Here is a 24,135-nt window from a genome sequence, read left to right on the forward strand (position 1 = left end):
ATATATATAAAAAGAATGTCCATGGAGGCTCCAGTCCAGAAAAAATAAAGCCTCCATCCTGAACATCCTGAAGGAGAACAAGTTACAGGAAGGATGAAATACAAAATCAGACAGAGTTTCAGATTCTGCATTTCCATTCCTGTGACGTGAACTCTTTCCACTGGTGAATAGTTTTGATTTGGGTTGTTCTTCTATTTCATAACACAACATTCGTGTGGTGGATTATTGTCATCAGAGAGAGAGAGAGAGAGAGAGAGAGAGAGAGAGAGAGAGAGAGAGAGAGAGAGAGAGAGAGAGAATGTTCTAATCAATCACTCCTATGAACAACTGAACTAAAGTAAGAGATAAAGAAATGTATTTAAAAAGTCTTCGCTCACAGAATAATAGTTTTCCTTACTTTCATATTAATTTCCCCATTCTCTCTCTCTCTCTCTCTCTCTCTCTCTCTCTCTCTCTCTCTCTCTCTCTCTCTCTCTCTCTTCCGTTCAGCCCATAAGACGTAAAGGGAGATTCAATCATTTTCGGGATGATGATGATGATGAAGAAGAAGAAGAAGAAGAAGAAGAAGAAGAAGAAGAAGAAGAAGAAGAAGAAGAAGAAGAAGAAGAAGAAGAAAAAGGAAGAAAAAAGAAAAAATGAAAAAAGAATAAACAGAAAAGAAAAAGGAGAGAAACAGAGAAAAAATTATGTTAAAAAGAAACAATAACGAAATCAGTAAGAAAAAGATGAAGAAAGAAAACGTGAACACAAACAAATTGAAAAAAAACAATGAAAAATGAATGAAAATAAGAATAAAAACCCAAACATTCGAAAATGAAAATGGAAAATGAATAAATTAATAAGGCGTAAAGGAAGGAAGGAAGGAAAAAAGGAAGGAAGGAAGGAAGGGAGGAAAGAATGAATAAATGAATGAAGGAAGGAAGAAAAGAATGAAGGAAGGAAGGAAGAAAAGAGGAAAGCTTAAGAAAGAAATGACACAAGCTGACTAGACGCTGAACTGACCTTACTGTTCCATAAAGGCTACAAACACGCACTCCTTATGAACTGGACACCTTATGGGAAAGCTGATGTTCCCGACAGTCGCTTACCCTTCTTATCGTTCCCTCCTCCTCCTATCGCTCGTTTATTGGCTTCCATTACTCCTTTTATGGGTTTATACGGCTCTCAATTTGTATCCATCATTATTTTTTATTGCATTTTTTCGACGTTCATTTGTAGTTTTCCTCGCTCATTGATTCTTTTCATGGCGTGTCTTAGTATGCGTGTGTATCTCTCGTTTTCTTTCCATAGTGCTTCTTATGACCGAGAGAGAGAGAGAGAGAGAGAGAGAGAGAGAGAGAGAGAGAGAGAGAGAGAGAGAGAGAGAGAGAGAGAGAGAGAGAGAGAGAGAGAGAGAGAGAGTTACCTTGTTGACAGGTGAATGGGCAGGTGACCCAGGTAATAGTCAAGCCGCGTTACTAATTAGGTTGTGACTGACTCTCTCTCTCTCTCTCTCTCTCTCTCTCTCAAATTTCTAAACACACACACACACACACACACACACACACACACACACACACACACACACACACACACACACACACACACACACACACACCATTCATCTATCAAATCAAACATCTATTTAAACAAGGGAAAAATCACACAAAAAAACGATGCAACAGATAGAATTCATGATACTTTAACGCTGAGAGGAAGTGATAAGGCGGTAATGAGGCGAGACACGAGAGAGGATTAGGGGTAATGACGAGGGAAGGAGCAAAGTAGGTGTGAGGGTATACGAGTGGCAGTGCAAGGCTTAAGAACACACCTCGCCACCAAGGAAGCCCTAAACACAAGGTGAAAATCTCGTGCGGGTGAAGAAGCTCCGCGGCTGGCCACACGTCCCACAAGCCTCGCACTTTTTCTTCCTTAAATACACTCTGGGCGACTCAACAATGCATAGTCTGCCTGCTTCCTGCTTGCTCCCTCGCTCTCTCTCTCTCTCTCTCTCTTCGGCACAGTTGATGGCAGTAGTGCTTCTTCTTCGCTTGCTTGTTTCGTTTTTGCTTCTCGTATTTGATTTATATTTCTTGTCATTGCATTCTTATCTTCTATTCGTTTTTTTCTCTCTTCTCCTTGTTCTATTGATAAAGGTGTTTCTTCTTCACTGTTTTGTTTCTCTATATCTCTTTTTCGTCTTTCTTTTTATATTTTTTGTTATTGCATTCTCATCTTCTATTCGTGTTTTTTTTTCTCTCTCTCTCTCCTTGTTCTATTGATAAAGGTGTTTCTTCTTCACTGTTTTGTTTCTCTATGTCTCTCTTTCGTCTTTCTTTTTATATTTCTTTTTTGTAATTACATTCTCATCTTCTATCCGTTTTCTTTCTCTCTGTATTTCCTTCTTGTTCTATCGATAAAGGTGCTTCTTCTTCAATCTATTCTTCTCTTTATGTCTCTTTTTCGTTCCTTTTCTTGAGTTTCTTGTTACTGTACTTTAACTTCCTATTCATGTCTTCTTTTCTTCTTCCTCCTCATCACAACGCACTTCCTTCCTGTTCTACTGAAAAAAAGGTGCTGCTTTTTCACTCTTCTGCTTCTCTATGTCTCTCTTTCGTACCTCGTCTTGTATTTCCTGTTATTGCCCTTTCTGCTTTTCTTCTATAGTACGCTTTGATACGTTTACTTTATCACCTCATTAGTGTCTGCTTCACCCTTATTTCCTCCTTGTCCTTGCCGATAAACGTGTTTCTTCTTCACTCTAGCTTCTATGTTCTTTCTTATTAGTTTCCAAATTGTTGTTACTGCACGACAAACCTCCACTGTATAATATATTTGGTTATGTTTTATTAAATTTTCTATCTACGTACGTTAATGATATTTGTTTCTTCCTATTTATCGTTTTTTTTTCTCTTTTTACATTAGTCATTTACTTATCTGTATTATATGTACTTTACCTATTGCGTTTAAATATTACTGTTATCTAATATCTGAAGAATACAGATAAGCGATCGATATTTCTGGCTTCCGCATCTAAATAATCTCCTTTCTGTCTCCTGTTCGTTTCCATCAGACAAAACATATAAAGCGAGAAAGAGAAAGAGAAAAAGAAAAAAACTCACACATTTCCACTTTCCATCACAAACTTCTCTTCTTCCTACACTCTCATCCCACACAAACTCCTTCACAACTTCCAGAAGGCTCCATCTACATACACTTCATGTCCTTTACCTTCTCCTACACCCATATTCCTTGTTTAACCCTCTCACTCACTATTTTATTCGCTTTTACACTTAATTCTTACTTTTCTGTTTCTTTTCCTCTCATAGACTGAACCTTTTGCATATGTTTCTCTTTCTCGTTTCTCTTCCCTCCATTTACCTTATAATTAGCGGCATAATCTCTCCATTTTCACCTTTCTCTTCCTCTTTCTGACTCGTTATTTTACATGCATTCTTTTGTTGCTCTATTTTTTATACTTCATATACCCACCCCTCTCTCTCTCTCTCTCCTCCATATATATTCTTTGTCCCTCTCCCTCTATCCATCCATTTACCACCTTCCTATTACACTTCATACCCTTCTGCCTTTCTGTCTTTCATCTCCCTTGCAGTCCAGTTCCTCCCATCTTCCCTCTCTATATACTTCAAACAGACACTTTCTTTTGTCCCTTTCCCTCTATGCATCTATACACCACCTCTCTGCTACACTTCCTACCCTTCTGTCTTTCCGTCTTTCCTCTCCCTCTTGCAGTCCTGTTCCTCCCACCCTCCCACCTTCAATACTTCACATAAACGCTACTGTCCTTTCATCCACACTCTAACAACACACACTCCTGTTTCCCGTCACTTTAAACCCCCCGATACTCACCTCACGTCTGTGCTCACTAGCTGGGTGCGGCGGAGGATAGCGCGGGCCTGCGAGTTGGTGATGTTCCTCATAGATTCATTGTTGACACTCAGGATCAAGTCACCGGCATGCAAGCGCCCGTCTTTGTGCACCGCCCCGTTTCTCACCAGCGAGGAGATGACCACACCGTTCACTCCCTGGTCCACTACCTCGATGTTGATGCCTGTGGGAGGTGGTAATGGTCGAAGAGTGAGTATGGGAGGGTTGTATGTGCTGGGGTAGGGTGAGGGAGGACGTGTGTGTGTGTGTGTGTGTGTGTGTGTGTGTGTGTGTGTGTGTGTGTGTTTGTTTTATCCATGCTGTGTACACCCATTACCATTAAAAAGAGAAACAAAAAACTAACACACACACACACACACACACACACACACACACACACACACACACACCTCCCTTTACAGCCAAACACTAGACAATAAACAAATAATGGCAGCACTCACCCATCTGGTCTGCGCCCTTTTTGATCTTGATGGTTCGCTCCAGTTCCCGCGGCAGGACAGGGGGATGCGCCACCCAGCGGGGAAGCAAAGGCGAGGACTGGGGGCTTCCTCCTTCCTCCTCCCCTGAACCACCGCCTAGGAGAGAGAGTGGGGGAGGTAAAGAACGGTAAGATAGATGGGTAGGTAGAAAAATAGATGGGTAAATATGTATATAAATGCAGGTATTGATTGATAAATATAGATAGATAAGGAAATAAATAAGTAAATAGATAAATATGTAAGGAGAGAGAGAGAGAGAGAGAGAGAGAGAGAGAGAGAGAGAGAGAGAGAGAGAGAGAGAGAGAGAGAGAGAGAGAGAGAGAGAGAGAGAGAGAGAGAGAGAGAGAGAGAGAGAGAGAGAGAGAGAGTAGTTAGGTATTCTTCTCAACACCTCACAACACTAAAAAGCAAAGGATCTTTATAAACATCCATAAAAAGAGTATTAAAAGATAAAAGATTTTGCAATATCTAGCCAATACAGTGTGTGGAGGTAGCTGTAACATAAGAACAGGTGTCTCAGAGTGGCTAGCAATTAGGAAAAGGTTAGCATATAATCAGTCATTCAGTAAGTTTCATTATCAAAGTAAATTAATCTCCCAGTGACTTATTCAAGCAAATTTTCTTTATATTTTCAACAATTAAGGTAAAGCTCCCGATTTGAGTGCAATGAACCAATCAACAACCACGACTCATGAAATAAATAAACAAAAGCTCCCCATACAGAACCAAAGGGAGGAGAAATATAGAAAGAGAATAGAGAGGAGAGGAGAAATTAGCCTGAAATTAATCACTCACAGGAAAGCCCAAGAAAATTAGAGTCGTCGAAAAGAGGAAAGGAAAATAATGAAACAGAAATTAAAGGGAAAATCGAAACAGGAACAATGAAATGAAAGAAAGAAAAGGTGAAAGAAATGATACAAAACACCAAGTATCAGATATGGAAGGAAGAAAATTAATGAAAGAAACAGAAAAGAAGGGAAAAACAATAACAGAGGAGACAAGAGAATTATAGAGAAAATAAACGGTATATAGAAAAGAAGAAAACATAAATAAAAACAAGGACAAGAAGAAAGAGGTGAAAGAAATTATACAAAACACAAAGTAACAAATATGGAAGAAAGAAAATTAATGAAAGAAACAGAAAAGAAGGGAAAAACAATAACAGAGGAGACAAGAGAATTATAGAGAAAATAAACGGTAGAAAAGAAGAAAAAAAAAGAATAAAACAAGGACACAGCAATCCTCTGACCTGGAGTGAGTGGCGAAGAGAAAGAATTAGAATAAAAGAGATAAAAGCGAACCAAAAGAAGGAAATAAAAGATTAAAATAAGAAAAATGGATCAAGGACACACTGAGGCTCAATCTTACTGTCCTTGGGCGGCGGAAGAAAATAAGAACATAAAAAAAAATAAGGTAAGCTGCAACAAACCATTAAACCTTCACGTGTGAAAGAATGAATCAGAATAAGAGAAAAAAAAAAAAATAGATAGAAAGGATATAAACTTAAAAATACGAGAATATGAAGGTGAATTTGAGAAAAAAAAAAAAACAGAAAGGATAAACAAGGAAAACGAGGAAAAATCAAAATAGAAGAGAGAGAGAGAAAAAAAAACGCAAATGACATAAATAAAATAAAGAATTAAAATAAGAAAAAAAATTAACTAGGAAAAAGAAAAGAGAAAATAAAGTAAAAAAAGGAAAACAAATCAGAAACAAGGACAGACAGAGGCACCTTCCTGACCTTGCGTGGCGTGGTGGTGGGCGGCGTGGGCGGAGGCGAGGGGGGTGCTGGAGGCTGCGGGAGTCAGGGCTGTAGAGGGTCCGCTGCCAATCAGTCTCTCCGTGGCGACCGGCACCATTAACACAGAGGCCTTGAGAGAGGGAAGGACGGAGGGACCAAATTAAACATCACAGAACCTTCCTCTGAATGCCCTTCCTTTCTTCCTTCTCCGTCTGGCTGAAGGAAGTGAAGGAAGGAGTGAAGGACAATATAATATGGGTTTCTTTGACGTGTCTCCGTTTCGAGGGATTGAAGGATAGCATTAAATAGCACATAAGCTTCTTCTGAATGTCCTTCTTTTCTTCCTCCTCCGTCTGACTGAAGGAAGTAAAGAAGGACAATATAATATGGGTTTCTTTGACGTGTCTCCGTTTCGAGGGATTGAAGGACAGAATTAAACATGGTAAAATCTGAATGTCCTTCCTTTCTTCCTCCTCCATCTGAATGAAGGATGTGAAGGAAGGAGTGAAGGACAATATATTACGGATTCCTTTAATATACTTCCGTTTCGAGGGACTGAAGGACAGAATTAAATATCATATAACCTTTCCCTGAATGTCCTTCCTCTCTTCCTCCACTGTTTGAATGAAGAAGTGAAGGAAGAAGTGAAGGACAACACATTATGGGTTCCTTTCTTTAATGTCTCTCCTTCTCGAGGGATTGAAGGATAAAATTAAAAATGGGAAAAATCTTCTCAATGTCCTTTCTCTCTTCCTCCTCCGTCTGACTGAAGGAAGTGAAGGAAGGAGTGAAGGACAATACATTAGAGCTCCTTTCTTTAGTGTCTCTCCTTCTTGAGGGATGGAAGGACATAATTAAGCATCACATAAGCTTCCTCTGACTGTCCTTCCCTTCTCCCTCCTCCGTCTGAAGTGAAGGAAGAAGTTACGGACTTGAAATGTGTTAAACTTTTGCAGGATGGAAGGAAAGAGACAAAAAAAAAAACAATCAAAAATCTTCCTTTGAATGTCCTTCTCCTCTCCCTCTGTCAGACTGAAAGAAGCAGATAGGGACTTGAAATTCGTTACGGACTCCACTCGTTTTTTTTAGTATGCGTGACTCTCTTTCTCTGGGGACGTGGCGGGAATGGAAGGAGTACATGGGTGGAGATGTAGGCTATTGACCCCCTTTGTGGACCTTTGGTGGAGTAAGGGGATGAAAAATCTAGGTTATTAGAGTTGCTGGAGTATTCTGTATGGATTTCACCCCTTCCGTATGCTAATAAGATTAAGAGTGGGCTGTGGGGCTGAAAGTATGTGATTACTACAGTGTTTCTTATGAATATCACCTCTTGTGTGTGGGATACATAGGTGTAGGTGAGCTATAGGGGTAAAAGTATGGGATTAATAAGAGGTTTACATGTTAATTTACCTTCTATGTATTAAATGTATGGAAATAAAGGGGTTATAGGATTGAAAATATGGGTTAATGATATTTGTGTCAATTTAACCTCTACCGTATTGAATGTAGAGGTACGAATGAATTATAGGACAGAGAAAAATGAGCTAGTAAGATATTTCACGTGTATTTCACCTCTTCTGTAAGGAATATGAAAGTAAAAATTGGAAAAGAAACTTAAAAAGATGGGTTAGTAAGATGATTTCCAGTTAATTTAATCTTTAGTATCCGGGAAATAGAAATTGAAATGAAGTATGGGGCAAGAAAAGAACTCCTAAGATATGTAGTGTAAACTGTGACCCTTTATCGGAAGTAGCAATACAGGAGAAGCTAATGGAGCAAAAAATGTAAGGTATCCAGGCAATGAACGAGACACGACCCAGAGTAATGAGGTGTTAAGGAAGTAATGAAACTCAGGTACATTAGCACGGGTCAGGGGTGCGTCGGGAGAGGAGCAGACTAGACTAATTCAGTTCAGCGAAGCGATACTGACTGAGGCGAGGAGGGAATGAGAGAAAAAGGAAAGTGAGTCCAGTGTCACGTTAGGAGGTGAAAAAGAGATCAAGATTTTTACCCTTTCATATCTATTCTGCTTACTATCTGGTGATTTTATACACCTTCAGATACTTATGTTGGGATTAAAATAGTGAAGATTGTGGTCATTAATCTTCTGAGCCCCATAAGGGAAAGAGAAAAAGAAGATTTTAGTAACGATAAAAGAAAAGATCACAGAATATTTAGTGACAGTAACAAAAAAAAACTCATGGATTTTCTAGAGTTAAAATAAAAAGAAGGAACAAGGATTAAATAAGGACAAGGAAACGCTAAGGCCTGACGGTGTAGAGAAAAAAAAATAGGAAAACCAAGGGAAGAATTTAAAATAGAAGCTAAGATAATCGTTTAATGAAAAGGAAAAAAAAATAACTGAAGTTTAAAGTACAAGAAAGAGGAAAAAACTGATGATGAGAAATAAAAAAAAAAAAAAAAAAAAAACATCAATGATTTCAGTTAACGAGAAAGATAAACCACTGCGGAGTATAAGGAATAGGAGACAAGAGAGCCTGTTCAATGGAGGAATGGAGACTGTTGGGTTAGTGAAGAGGGAGAAACATTAGGAGAGGTGTCTGTGGTTTGGTGAAGTGCGCTAAGGAATGGGAGTGTTGAGGGACGTGTGGTAAAGTGATGACTGAGTTTGAGGAGGATAATGGTGAGCAGAGAAGCGTCGTTTAGTCAATGGGAGGGAAAGTTTGGTGGTCCAGTTCACGTGAAGGGAGAAGATTGTATTTATTTGGTAAAAAGGAAGACAAAAATGTATCAACGTCTCTCTCTCTCTCTCTCTCTCTCTCTCTCTCTCTCTCTCTCTCTCTCTCTCTCTCTCTCTCACTCACTATATACACAAAAATACCAGGGTTTTTATAGGAGGATCACAGAAATATATAGGCATTCGTTTTCAGGAAAGAGATAGACAGACAGATAGACAGACAGACAGACAAACGGGTCTACACGGGAGCCGCAAGACCAACCTGTGTCAGTCACTCGGAACAAGACCAACATTCTCGTAAACTAAGGAAGGATAGGTCAAAACAACATTCTCTCCTTCCGCAGAGAATAAAGCTACCAATACTTGTACTCCTGAGGGTGAATATATCTAACATTCATTCATTATTTATTTTTATTTTCTCAATAGCTCAGGGTGAAAGGTAAACTAACATCCATTTTCTTTGAGACTTTCCAGGGTGAACTATAACACACAATGCGAGTCAAGTGTTCTCAGGGTGAGCATAACTAACACTCGTACTTTCTGTTTAGGGTGAAGAGACTAGCATTCACTTTCCTCAACTTCTCAAAAAGGTGAACAAACTACATTTTCTTTCCTGCAACATTTTCTTTAAGGGTGAACCAAACTAAACATTCGTCTCCTTGATGGACGCTCACAAACACTTCCTACAGCAAAACACGATACATTTCTCCCCGACAAGGGTGAACCAAACTGTACATTCTCCACAGTCAGGGTGAGGAAGAGATTATCAGCATTCCTGTATGGGTGAAGGGTGAGCAAATTCCTGTAGGGTGAAGGGTGAACAGGACAGACATAACAACCAATACCGGTGAGGGTGGAGTGGAAAAAAATAACTCCTTAATCCACCTTAACCTGCGTGAATAGATTAAATTAGCGAGGCTGTAACTTAACAACAACCTCCGACTTTGGACACAGATGAGGAAAACCTGAAAATTACAACTTTGGATTACATTAGTCTTTCAATAACAATAACAATAACAACAACAATAATAATAATAATAACAACAACAATAATAAAACAATTCCCTATAAAAGAAAACGTGAAGATAATCGTAAACACTCGAGAAAAAATAAGTAAATCCACCATAAAATATCTACGGTCAGCACCACCCACAGTTCAGTTCCAGTGAGCTGGTGACCGTGGGAGGGACGCGGCGGCTGAGCAGTGGACGCGGAGGGTGGCTGCCGGGTGGGGGAGCGGGAACGGGGGTTTGGGAGGGGGGGCGTGGGCGACTGAAGGGACAAGATTTCTGATTGGCCGTGGCTATAAGGGAATCCATCTAACGAAACGGAGATTGACGGAAGAATAAATCGCAAGAAAAAAAATAATAAAAAAAGGAGAGTTTTATAAGGATTTTACGAGAATTTATGATCTTGTTTCTTTTGCATTTTATTACTTTGGTCCAACAGAAAACGTAAATGAAAACACGGTAACTATGAAGGAAAAGAAATATGAGGAATTTAACTCCAAATATAACGGTAAAAGTTTCCTACCTCAGAAAAAAGATTACATGAAATTTTAGTCAGTTAATTCCCAAGGTGGAGTTTTGAGTATGGGGAGAGAGAGAGAGAGAGAGAGAGAGAGAGAGAGAGAGAGAGAGAGAGAGAGAGAGAGAGAGAGAGAGAGAGAGAGAGAGAGAGAGAGAGAGAGAGAGAGAGAGAGAGAGAGAGAAAGAAAGAGAAACATAAAGATGGAGTGAGAGCTGGATTAAAAAAAAAAAAAAAACAGAAAGAGAGAAAGTTTAAGGGAATAAAAATATCAAAATAAGACGAGGAGAGTGGAAAGTTAGCGCAATGTGGAGAGAGTGAAAGGGAGAGTAAAGGGGAAGGCGAAAGGGAGGGCGAAGGATATAAGTGAAGGGGAAGGGAGACTCGCGTAACGCAGGAACGTGATGGGGCTTAGAGGAGGGGAGGTGAATGAAGGACGCCGGAAATTCTTGATGGGTCACGAGGGGATCTGAGTGGAAGGTTTAGAGTTCCGGCGAAACGTGGGGAATGTTTAATTGATGTGTGGGCGTCCGAGGGAGGGAGGGAGGGAGGGAGGGAAGGAGGGAAGGAGTCAACGAGGAGAGACGGAAGAGATGGATGGGAGACGGAATGAAGCGAGGGTGAGGGAATGAAGAGCCTGTGGAGGTGACATCAGGCGCGCTGCAGGGAACTGATTTGGCCATTGCCCCACGTTGGTTTAAAACTCATCATTACACTCAGTAAATGCTATTGTGTTCCCTCTCCCTCCTCTCTCTCTCTCCTTCCCGACAAGTGTTCAGTGTTCAGTGCGTGGTGAGCGGCCACATACGTCTTTCCAATGTCTCCTGTGCTCACTGTCTGGAAGGTTGATGTCAAACACAAATTATATTGGAAAAATAATCCTATCATATATTTATGTACAAAACTGAGGAAGATTATAAACAAGTGTTATAATTCAAGCAGGTAGAGTTTTCTTAAAGTTAAGATGTATGTTTATCATATAAAACAGGTGAACACTTCTGTGCTCAGCTGCGACAGAGGAAGAAAGGTAACAGCGGGTGCGGCGCGGCACAGCGCCAACACAGCCACACGGCAGGTGAATACCAGGCTTAATTAAAGGTATATGGAGAGCCAGGCGGGGTGAGGTCAGGGGTGCACACAGCACGCCCGCTCGCCTCCACGCACACACAGGGTCGCCCGGAGCGTCACCAGCCGGGGTCGGACCGAAGCCATGCAACAATTTGCCAGTTGGCATCATGTTTACCTCCGGAAGGTTTCCAGCAGGTGTCTTCTGAACACACAGGTAAAGCAGCAACCTACACACCTACCCACGGAGCTCAAAGCGTAAAGAAAACATCCATTCTGCATTCATTTTATATATATGCATATATATATATATATATATATATATATATATATATATATATATATATATATATATATATATATATATATATATATATATATATATATATATATATATATATATATATATATTATATCAAAAAAGCTTTACATATGCATTATCACTGTTGATTTATTCATGTTGTAAATAACTATCCTGCACCTGATCAGAAGAGCAGCTCATCAGTGATATTTTTTCCTATTGAACTTGATGTGTGTTTGAAAGAAATTTATAAATTTCTTTCATTAAAAGTGTACAAATAAGGTGATTGTGATGTGACTGAGGGACGAGCGCATCCTTGGGTGTGGTGGTGCCACTGGTGTGTGTGTGTGTGTGTGTGTGTGTGTGTGTGTGTGTGTGTGTGTGTGTGTGTGTGTGTGTGTGTGTGTGTGTGTGTGTGTGTGTACGTGTGTGTGTGTCACAGGGAGGAGTGTGGTGTTCTGATGAGAGGAGGAAGAAAAGGAGGAGGAGGTGAGGGAGGATACAAGAAAGTAAAGGCGAAGAGAAAGACGGGAGAGTAATGGCGGTACTAATAAACACTCCAGGAAGAGAGAGGACTACACATCACCACCACCACCACCACCACCACCACCACCTTGACGAGCCGGAGTCACGCAGACCTGCACCACCACACCACCTGAAGCAGCACCACCATACCTTCCCAGACACACCACCGCCTCCTCTCCAAGACACAAAGACAATGCTGCCCAACACACATGAGTAACTTAACGCACGTCTCCTTTTCATTCACCAGGACCAGTTACAAAACTCCCTTCTCTCTTTTTTCCAGAAATAGTCACATTGCATTAACTTCTTCACCTTGCAACGGCCACTTCTAAACGTAATGGCTTCCTTCTGCCTTACCTGTAATATTTTCTGCCTCGCATGACTGTCTGGAGGAGGAGGAGGAGGAGGAGGAGGAGGAGGAGGAGGAGGAGGAGGAGGAGGAGAGAGAGAGAGAGAGAGAGAGAGAGAGAGAGAGAGAGAGAGAGAGAGAGAGAGAGAGAGAGAGAGAGAGAGAGAGAGAGAGAGAGAGAGAGAGAGAGAGAGAGAGAGAGAGAGAGAAAGACAGGGACACCTTACACCTGACACCACACTTGACTTGCCGCCTGTAAGTGAGTCACCGCCACGCCACGCCACGCCACGACACGTAACACCACGCAACACAACACAACACAACCCACGCCACACAGTAACTCACCGCCACGGAAACCCCACGCAACACAACAGCCGCGCAGCACACCACGTCCACCGCAAGGCAACACATCGCAACACATGAGCCTCGCAACACAACACAAAAAATCCGCGACTCGAACAACGAAGACATAAATAAAAAGAAAAAACGAAATACAAAGAATAACAACTCAAAAAGATTCTACACGCGGTGCCAGGCAGGAAAACAACAACAAGTCATATAATACGAACATAATAACGCTGATAACAATGAGGTCAGAGGGACGTGTAGAGAATAGAGTGGAGAAGAGCCCACACTGAGCCTTGAGGGAGGAGAGAAAAACAAGAGACATCGTAAGCCACTGTGCGCGACTCTCTTGACGTCTTAGCAAAGGAAAAGGCGGATTTGAAAAAAAAAAAAGATACGAGAGAAAACAAACAGCAAAACATATCAAAGAATACATTAAGAGCAGCGTATTTACAGCTTCCACAATTTACACACTGACTTCACAATGCCACGATGCGGACAATGAACACAGTAACAACATTAAAAACAGCCAAGACACCCATGCGAACAGAAAACAGACGTGCTTTGTGATGACTCAGGGCAAAGGAAAATAGGAGAGATAGGGATTTGAAGGACTCGATGGCTGAATGGATGGATGGATCGGAGGTTGGGAGGTGAAATGCTCTTTGCTTGCCTTTCTTCAGCCGTGCAATACTAACCTTGTATACGTTGATAGGGGACACCACCTCCCCCGGCCCGTGGGTGTCCGGGGGTACCAGGTTCGGGGGCGACGCGAGGTTGAGGGTGAGGTTGGGAGGTTCGCGGGAGACTGACAAATCTCCCTCCTCCACCTCCTCCCCCTCTGGCCCGCCACACCTCAGCTGACGTAAGTTCAATCACACGTTCAACTCCAGGTATCGTAATGAAGCACAGGTGGGGTGGAGTGACGGGGGGGACTGTGGTAGTACTGGAGGGGGGTTGTGGAGGGGGTGATGGGTCTGGGGGTGCTGGGCCGTGCAAGGGAGGGGTAGGGGGCTGTTGATGAAGGTGCGGGTTGCCTTTTGATGCTTACTATCCGCACTACTTAAGCAGATGTCCAGTCCTGTTGCTATTACTCCCTATCCCTCCCTCTCCCTCTTCCTCTCCCTCTCCTTCTGCCTCTCCCTCCTTCCTCCGTGATTTTATGGACAAAAGGAATAGAAGAAAAGGAAGATGTAAACTCGGAATAAAAAATCGAGGGGGAAGGGAAGTGAAGGTAGGTGGGGAATAAGAGGAGTGAGAAAGAGAATGCTGAGGAGGAGAAAAAATAGAGAGGAAAAAAGGAAAATGTGAGAAAAATAGGATGATGTAACTATGAAGGTGAAAATAAGGTGTATGAGTGGAAAATTTAGACATAAAGGAATGGAAAGTATTGGAAGAAAAAAATGAATAGAGAAATAAAAAATGAAATACTTAAATGTGACGGGATAAGAAGAAAACGGAAATGTGAAGGAGATTAAGAGGAAAGCGAAGCGGGAGACAGAAGATTAGGAGATAAAAAAAAAAAAAATAGAAAGGAGAATAAAGACGAAGACAAAAAAAAGTAGGAGGAGGAGGAGGAGGAGGAGGAGGAGGAGGAGGGAGAATGGCTGGTCTAATCTTGAAATAATGCTTAGAATCGCTGTGTTATTTCCTCTGACACACACACACACACACACACACACACACACACACACACACACACAAAATGAACTTATTCCAACTCCCAAATAAGAGCCACTGCATTTCTTTACACCCCTAGAGAAAAATAATGAAAATGGTAAAGAAACGTATAATTCAGCTACGTTGCCTCCAGGGTGACCGGCAATCAATAATTATCTTAGCTGCAGGTCTCTTAATAATTTGGAAGACGGAAAATAGTAAGGGAAAATGACGTTTGATAAAAAGAATAACTCTCTCTCTCTCTCTCTCTCTCTCTGGTGTTGATATTTGGATGATAAACGTAGATATAGTGGTTACGTGACTCTCTCTCTCTCTGGTGTTAATATTTGGATGATAAACGTAGATATAGTTTTATGTCTCTCTCTCTCTCTCTCTCTCTCTCTCTCTCTCTCTCTCTCTCTCTCTCTCTCTCTCTCTACCTAACATGGATTCCTTTCTTCTGGGGAGACAGTGTGATGTAATTTTAGAAGGAATGAAAGAAGCATCGTAACCTGAATTAGATCTTGAAAATGTAATTGGATTCCTTGATATTTTACATCTAATAACGCGAAGGAGGATTGGATAAGACACGTGGCGCTGGACAAATGGGAGAATTCCGTAATATTTCATCAGTTTTTGGGGAGTTCACCATGTGCTACTCTATAATGACATTTAGTAGTTGAATATACAGGATGTGTTTCATTATTCATTATTTTGCTATTTAGAAAGGTTTCGTCTCTATAGATTAACGAAGATTGTGTTGTTTCTTGTGAGGCTTTTTCAACTGTATTAATTTAAGGTAGAGTAATCATACCTGTAGAAGACGCTAATTATTCTCTACACCTTTCTAGTTTTTTTTTTTTTTTACTTTTTAATAATGGGATGATTATTTTTTCATTATTACTCTTCTTGTTTGTTATATTTCTACTATTTCCTCATTACTTTTTTTCTATCAAATTTTTCTTTATTTTCACTATCTATTTACTATACTTATTATTATTTTTTTGAATGAAAGGATAAGTTTTCTTTACTACTGTTCTTGATTATAACATTTTTACTATTTCCTCACTACTCTTTATCTATTAAATTATTCTTTATTTTCACTGTCTAATTACTATACTGATTAATTATTTTCTTTCTAATTATAGGACAAGTTTTTTTTTTTATTATTACTCTTCATTTTAATAATTCTACTATTTCCTCATTACTCTTGATCTATTAAATTATTCTTTATTTTCACTATCTAATTACTATACTTATTTTATTTCTTTACAATCATAAGACAAATTTTTTTATTATTATTATTACTCTTTTTGATTTTAATAATTGTACTATTTCCTCACTATCCATCTTCTATCAGATTATTCTTTCTTTGCAATACCTAATTACTACACTTATTTCTTTTCAATTATAGGATAACTTCTTTTTTTTTCATTATTACTTTTTATAATTGTTATATTTCTACATTTCTTCATTATCCTTCTATCAAATCATTCTTCCTTTCCAATATCTAATTACTACACATATAATTTTTTTCTCTAATTACTCCTCCCATTAACAGACAAACACGTACACTTACAATTAATGTCCATCATAACTCTTCTTTCTCTCTCTCTCTCTCTCTGACAACTTTCATTATACAAAAAAAAAAAAAATCAAAACCGACTCGCAGGAATGAATGAGATAAAAACAACACATTTTCCATTATAAACTTAATTAAAGAAGGTCGAATTTCCAATCTTACAGAAAAATGGAAACACAAACATGAAAGAAGGAGAAAATCCCTCTGGTGATTAACCTTCTTACAGTGAATCATGCTTTTTTTTTACCCTCACTCTGCATTTTCCGTCTGTCTCCCGGCTCAGGATTTCCCAGCAGACAGCGAAGGAGAAATTGGACGATGGTGAGGACTGGTACCAGAGAAGGAGAGAGAGGGAGGGAGGGGATAGATGGGGAGGAGAGGAGAGGAGAGAGAGAGAGAGAGAGAGAGAGAGAGAGAGAGAGAGAGAGAGAGAGAGAGAGAGAGAGAGAGAGAGAGAGAGAGAGAGAGAGAGAGAGAGTATTTCTATTCCTCTTTCCCTTCTACATTCATCTTTGTTTTATTTTTCTTCATTTAGACTTAATTCACTTTTCACTCATATTCTGGTTTGGAATTATTTCGTATGCGCATATATTCTCTACGTTCTCCTCTTTATTCTGCCTTTCATCACTGCCTTTATCCTCCCCTCTATCTTTTGAACTATCCTTTCCCTTTTATCTTTTCTTTGATCTATTTTTCTTTTTTTTTCCATTCATATCTGCGTTTGAGTTTATCGTTGGCCCATTTTTCCCATTAATAGTATCATTTTTCCCTTTTGTCGTGAATAGACTGCTCTTTCGATATTATTCAATTGTATTTTCTAATAAGCTTTCCTCCTATTTTCTTTCTTATTCTCCTTTCACTTTATTATCTATTCTTAAAACACCTTTTTTTCTATCCTAGCAACTTCTCTTCAACTTCAGTTTTTTTTTTATCACTTAAACATGAAAAATGCCTCTCACACTCCTTATTTTCTGCTTCCTTCATTATTTCCTTTTAAATTCTTGTCTTTCTACATCACCACCTGATTTACCATCCAAAACCCCTTCCTTCCTCCGACTCTTGGCATTTCATCACCCAACCAAGTTTCAAAGCTCCGTCTCCTTATTCTAGCCACTACCTTACCAATCTTTCTTGCCCCGTCGCTGGCTCGCTCGCTGGCTGGCTCGCATATTCCTGTTCGTATTCATAAATCACACGATCAATGGTATTCTTCACTAACTGTCCCTCGTAACTCATGCACGAGAGGAATACTGCCTCACAAATTAACTTGGGAGTGAAATACAATGACCTGCTTCAATTTTACGATCTCCCCACCCACCCTGGAACCGCGATGAGAAGGAGAAGTGACTGTGAAGGGAAGGGATAGAAAGGATTAAGGAAAAAAAATGTGATATAGAAAAAAAGATGAAAGAAATTAGTAGTGAAAGGCTGTATAGTATTAAGATTACGGGTTATCATCTCTTAACCCTTCCTGGAATCACGCGAAAAGAAAGAAAAAATATAGAATGGGAGTGAGAGAGTTAGAGAAAAAAAAAGGAGGAAGGAAAATAGAATGGGGAGAGAGAGAAAGTTAGAGAAAAAAGTTGTGATGAGGAGAGGAGGAGGAAACAAGGTGATGATAAACAATACTCAACTCATCTACTTTCTGATTCTTATTTATCAACCTATCCAGGAACCAACGGAAAAGGAGAGAAGAAGGAAAGAAAGGGGAGAGAGAGAGAGAGAAGAGAATTAAAGAAAGAATGATATAACGATGAAAACAAGGAAGAGGTGATGACTAAAGACAATACATATCAAGACAACTGCTTTCCTAACACATCCTGAAGCCAAGAGAAAAAAAAAAGAGAAGGGAGAGAGAAGGAAGAGACAAAGTTAAGGAGAGGAGATGATATAGAATAAGGGGAAGGGGAAGAGAAGACGAGAAGAGACAATACATCATCATTTGTCTCCAGGTTCTAATGTATCCTCCTCTGAAACTACGAGAAAACGGGAGAAGGAAGAGACAGAAAGTTAAGGAGAAAATGTGATATAAAGAGGAGGAGGAAGGAAAGAGATGACAAAAGACACTGTATCATCTGTTTCCTGATTCTAAATGCCATCCACAAACTCTTTAAAGTTAGTGAGTCCCTCGTGCAAGGCTCATTAAACTCTTCCCGGAGTGTGACTAACTTGAGCTTCGTTTCTTCGGCGCCTCGTAACTAACAGCCGCGAGTCAGCCACTCACTGAGCCAGCACGCGACCCTACCAACTCCTGTCTTTCTAAATTGAGTCTCTTCTCTTTCATCCTTTCCAATGTATTTTTATGTCGTGTTTTTTTTTCTTGATTATTTTCCATTTTTTTTTTTTTTTTCTTTTTTACGACCCACTTCCCCGCACTTTATCTATTTACGTGTCTTTATTTCGTTCTGTAAAATTTTGAATCTTTAATATCAAGAATCTTTTTTTTTTTTATTCTCCTATTTTCATCTTCTCACTTGTACCTTCCACGGAGACAAAAACTACCTTTCTTTAAACTACTACCTACTTAAAAAAAAAACCCTCTTTTAAAGTACCTTCTATATACTGAATGGGATGAAATGACGTAATGAAGTGTTATGGAATTTATAGTGTTCAAACAATCATATATTCAACTTATTTGTCTGTCATGTTATGTTGCATCGTGTTCTCATGTGTCATCTCTCCCCAGGGTCTTCTCTCCCCCAGGTCACTCCACCCACCTGTTGCCTGAGGGTCTGGGCACGCGTGTATCCCCAGGGGCGGCCCACCAGCTGATCAAAGGTGAGCGACTTGGGCAGCATGTTTTTTTTTTCTCTCTCTCTCTCTCTCTCCTTTCCACTCGTCTAGCTTCGATTTCTTTGCCTCCTTCTCCTCCTTCTCCTCCTCCACCTCTTTCTTTTAGTTTTCTCTTTTCTCTTTCTGCCTGCGTGGGATTTATGAAGAGGGGATAACGCGTTCAAGGTCTTTGTATCTCCCTCGTTAGATACATGTGGCGGTAAGTATGCAAGGCGCCTTTTTAAACTTTTCTTTACAGGAACTTAACAAGAATACCAAGCTCCACATTAGCATATTCTTTCATCGTCCACTGTCCTTTTTCCTCAGTCTTCTGCGTAACTCTGCATTTTTTTTCTCTGAGTCTCAAGGGATTGGCTTCAGCAGGACCAAGTTAGCACCAGGGTTGCAGTGTCTTAAAGCAGTATGTCTTTATCACACACTCAGCATGTCTTTAACTTCTTTTCTGTGGCATATCAGTTCCCGAAATACTGGTTATCGGGTTATACAAATGAGTTCAAGCCTGGTAATTCAATGCACTGCGCAAGAAAATCACTATTAATCCTCCAGCAACACTAAGGAAGCGGTATTATTGAGTGTAGATTAGCGAAAGGTTACTGTAATGAGTGGTGAGAGCAACGAGGTAACTATGAAGTGAAGAGTAGTAACATTAACCCCTTCAGTACCATGACGAGTTTTCCTATTCATTCTGGTTAGTAGTTGCCAATTTTACACAGCGTCAGAAACTATGTAGGGATTAAAATAGTGAAGGTTGTGGATATCAAACTTCTGGATTATAATAGTGAAGGCTGTGGATATTAAACTTCTGACCTCCATAGACCCTTCCTAATGTCAATAAAATCGTCTAATCGTACCCAAAACTCAAGGTAGAAATGCGCTCCAGTACTGAAAGAGGTTAATAGGTCTTGGAAAAAAAAATCTGAACACGAAATTTAAAGTCTATCAATGTATATTAATATGTATCTCAAAAGCAGAAATACAGACAATAAAACTAAATAAATAGAACTCGACACAAAAATATCATTAGTTGAACCGATACAAAATAGTCACAAAATAAGTCGCATAAACCAAAAACCACAAGATTCTGAACATTGTCCCTCACTGTCCAATGATCACGTCCAATCTTGTGTCTCTGTCTTCGTCCCCCTCCCTCTCCATCTCCCTCTGTACTCATTTCGCTTTCCCATCCTTTGTTCTCGAGTCTTTCCCTGTCTGTCCTTCAGCCTGACATCCCTGACTTCCTCGCTCGGGATAACAACACAGAACCACTCCATTCTTGACGTTCTCTTAAACTTATATCGGATGGAATTTGTTGATGATACGAAAGGATGAAAGATTAATTAACCAGTGAGACAGACACACCTACCCACTCACACACACACACACACACACACACACACACACACACACACACACACACACACACACACAGGTTGATAGACAGAAACAGAAAGATATATGGATAAACAGATAGATAGATAAATGGATAGAGAGAGAGAGAGAGAGAGAGAGAGAGAGAGAGAGAGAGAGAGAGAGAGAGAGAGAGAGAGAGAGAGAGAGAGAGAGAGAGAATTTTGGAATAAGGTCAACTTGGCAAAGCTCAAGGTCATCTCTCTCTCTCTCTCTCTCTCTCTCTCTCTCTCTCTCTCTCTCTCTCTCTCTCTCTCTCTCTCTCGTGACAGGTTATTTCCAGCGCCACATTTTCCCGATTTTTTTCGTGTAATTTAATTTGTTTCATATCCATAAATTTCTTTTACGGTGGTAATCGCATCAATGGCTGTATTTTTGTGTATATTTTTGCGCTTCGTTTGGCTGCACCTTCCCACTATTTCTCTAATCTATTCATACCATCACCATTCATCACCATTAACCTAATTCACCATCATCACACCATTACCATCATCATCTTTATCTGTTTGGCTTCATTAACTCCTTATCTTTATCATTTATTCTCTCTTCTCTTTTCTTTATCATTCCAAATTTCAGTTTAAAAATTTCTTCATTTATTTTCTTTCCGTCTTTCCATTTTTTCCACACACAAGTTAGTTAAATAATGAAAAGCGATCTTCAATATTAAAATGACGTGACATCGTTATAAGTAAGCTGATATGCATTTTGTTTGCTATGCCTCCTCCTCCTCCTCCTCTTTCTCCTCCTCCTCTTCCTCTTGCTCTTCCTCCTCCTCCTCCTCCTCCTCCTCCTCCTCCTCTTCTTCCTCTTGCGTTATATTCATGTATTCAATGAAATTATTCTACCGATTATTAATTTAGGTCATTAGCAAGTTGAGAGAGAGAGAGAGAGAGAGAGAGAGAGAGAGAGAGAGAGAGAGAGAGAGAGAGAGAGAGAGAGAGAGAGAGAGAGAGAGAGAGAGAGAGAGAGAGAGAGAGAGAGAGAGAGAGAGAGAGAGAGAGAGAGAACCATAAACAAAGACACCAACACACAGACAGATAGAGATAGACAAACAAACAGACAAACAGAGAGACAAACAGACAAAAACAAACAGACAGACAGACACACAAAACAGACTGACACATTATTCCGTATATGATGAAACGAATAAAGAGAAAATGACACCAGTTAACGAATTACACTACACACACACACACACACACACACACACACACACACACACACACACACACACACGAAGGGTAATTACACGACAAGTAACAAAGAGAACACACCTGGAATTACACCTAAAAACACACACACACCTGGTGAATAACATTAATTAAATACGAAATCACAGGTGAGAGAGAGAGAGAGAGAGAGAGAGAGAGAGAGAGAGAGAGAGAGAGAGAGAGAGAGAGAGAGAGAGAGAGAGAGAGAGAGAGAGAGAGAGAGAGAGAGAGAGAGAGAGAGAGAGACAACACTTATCAATACAACAAAAATAAAACACATATATGAAAGCAAACACAGCTTAAACACGTCGCTTCATAAAAAAAAACATCAAAAAACACGACGATGGAAAAATAAAGCATGAAAAAACAATCTAATTTTAGTCTCCGCGGCGCAAAAACAAGCTATCCCCGTGTATGCATTTATTCATTAGGGCCACACATACACAAACACTCTGATACACATTTCTGAGCATTCCCGGCCAGCGACGTGTCATGTAGCGCTGGCCGATGATGGCTTACGTTCATTTTCTTTACGTATGTGTAGGAAAATTAATTGTAGCTTATATTCAACAGTGTCTTTACGTGTGTGTAGTAAAATTAATGTCATGGTAGATTTTATTCGACATTGTCTTTACGTATGTGTAGTGAAATTAATGTCATAGTAGATTTTATTCGACATTTTATTTACGTGTGTGTAGGAAAATTAATGTCATGGTGGCTTATATTCAACTTTGTCTTTACCTATGTGTAGTAAAATTAATGTCTTTTGGGGGTGTAGGGGCAGGTTGGGTGTCTGTGCATGTGTTCAGTACTCTCAAAACAAATGGGTGGAGAAAGAGTGTACTAAGGGTATTTTTAGTGAAATAGTGTGAACATTTGTGACGTTATATCCTCTCGTATCAAATCTACCTGCATTGTACCCTTCATTTTTATAGTGTAGTTGTAGACACTTGTTTTGTTTAATACAGGTTTTTGTAATGTTAATTGTGTTGTGAATTGTATGAGCAGGAGATTACATGTGAAACTGTGCGCTTAACTTTTCAACACGACGAATCACCTAACAGGCTAACTAACTAAATGACAATCTATAGTCAGTATATTTAGACGGGGCTGTTTCTCTTTCGTTCTGTAACTAATGCATTTTATTATCAAACTGGACCACTTCTCTCTCACGCCATCTACTTAATTACCTATGAATCTATTGTGTCTATTTATCTACCTGCCTACTCGTATCTTTCCATATGGTATTTCATCCTTCTCTTCCTCCACCTAAAGACTTAAATCACTTGCCAAACACAACGCCTCACCTTCCACCTAAAAATGAATGGCCTTCACGTGTTCCTCGTCTCACTTGTCTCTTCCTTCTTTACTTGAGCCTCACCTGTTGCATCACCTGCGGCCAATAATCAACTCCCCTGTGTACCTTCCCCATTCTTTCTTCACCTGGATTCTCTCTCATACCTACACTCACACACACACACACACACACACACCTGTCCCTCCTACATCTTTATGCATCTTCATGTCCCCTTACCCTTTCTTCCTTCATCCTTTCTTCTTTATCCTAACACCTGCATCCTTCTCCTTCTCCATCCTACAATCTCTAAACATATCCTTTCCTGTCTTCACATTTCTTTTCTCTTTTTCAGCCTAAACACCTTCTTTTTTCTTCGTTTTCGTTCTCGCAGCATCACCTTATGAGAATTAAAATCAGACCACAAACTTTTGCATGAAATTTGATTATTCTCAGAACTTTAGAAGGAAGGCGGGAAGACTTAAGGAAACGCATGTGACGAGAAGGAAAGAAAGGTGACAGAAAAGATGACACGACGAGGAAATAATAGGGATAGAAGGAAGGAAGAAAAAAAAAAGGAGGAGGAGCAACAAGCGTGAGGCAGCATGGATGGCAGAATAATGAGGAAGGAGGAAGGAAAGGAACGAGAGAATGATGACGTTTGGAGGAAGAGATATAGGGGAAAGGAAATAAGATTAATGAATACGTGGAAGGCAGAAAAGATGGGAAAAATAAAGGGAATCAGGGGAAAATATAATATACGGAGGAAATGGAACAGCCTTGAAAAAAAAAAAAAAGGAAGATAGAAGGAAAATAAATACTAAAGGAAGTAAAAAATAGTTTAAAAATATTACGGAAAAAATATGAATAAGAGGAATTACAAAATAACAATAAAGGGGGAAACGAAAAAGAACAAGAATGAAACAACAGATGCATAGAAAAAAAAAAACGATAGAAAAGAATAAATGAAGTAAAAAAAAGCGAAGAGAGGAAAAGAAGGATAGAGGAAACGAAAGAAAAGGAAAGCAAGGAAATCAAATACAAAGAGAAAAAAAAAGATCTTCAGACAACTTCATGAAAAAAAACGAGAAAAAGGAAAGAACAAACAAAACTGTGAAAAGAAGAAAAAAGAAAAAAATAGGAACTCTTTAGAAAGCTTAACACAGAAGAGAGAAAAAAACAGGAAAACGAGAAGATACGAGGAAAGGAGAGAAAGGTAAAGAGGACAAGGAAGAAGAGGATGAGGATGAGGATGAAGAGGAGGAAAAGGA

General features: G+C 39.7%; 1 protein-coding gene and 1 long non-coding RNA gene across 3 annotated transcripts in view; both read right to left on the reverse strand.

Moving 5' to 3' along the window:
• Positions 1-24,135, reverse strand: part of LOC123512999 (multiple PDZ domain protein-like) — a 945,060-nt gene that overhangs the window by 203,419 nt on the left and 717,506 nt on the right. For both annotated transcript variants that reach the window (XM_045269789.1, XM_045269790.1), the window contains 4 exons: positions 13,617-13,778; positions 6,109-6,238; positions 4,329-4,463; positions 3,850-4,051 (listed from right to left, as the gene is read on the reverse strand). In XM_045269789.1, coding sequence (XP_045125724.1) covers positions 3,850-4,051; positions 4,329-4,463; positions 6,109-6,238; positions 13,617-13,778 — 629 coding nt within the window. The remainder of the gene's footprint in view (positions 1-3,849; positions 4,052-4,328; positions 4,464-6,108; positions 6,239-13,616; positions 13,779-24,135) is intronic.
• The window catches only part of LOC123513004, a 14,044-nt gene continuing 6,774 nt past the window's right edge, over positions 16,866-24,135 (reverse strand). The window contains exon 2 of the long non-coding RNA XR_006677235.1: positions 16,866-19,467. This is a non-coding gene — a long non-coding RNA (uncharacterized LOC123513004). The remainder of the gene's footprint in view (positions 19,468-24,135) is intronic.

This window comes from Portunus trituberculatus, chromosome 35 (genome assembly GCF_017591435.1).
Source record: "Portunus trituberculatus isolate SZX2019 chromosome 35, ASM1759143v1, whole genome shotgun sequence".
In the NCBI taxonomy this organism is placed as follows: Eukaryota; Metazoa; Arthropoda; class Malacostraca; order Decapoda; family Portunidae; genus Portunus; species Portunus trituberculatus.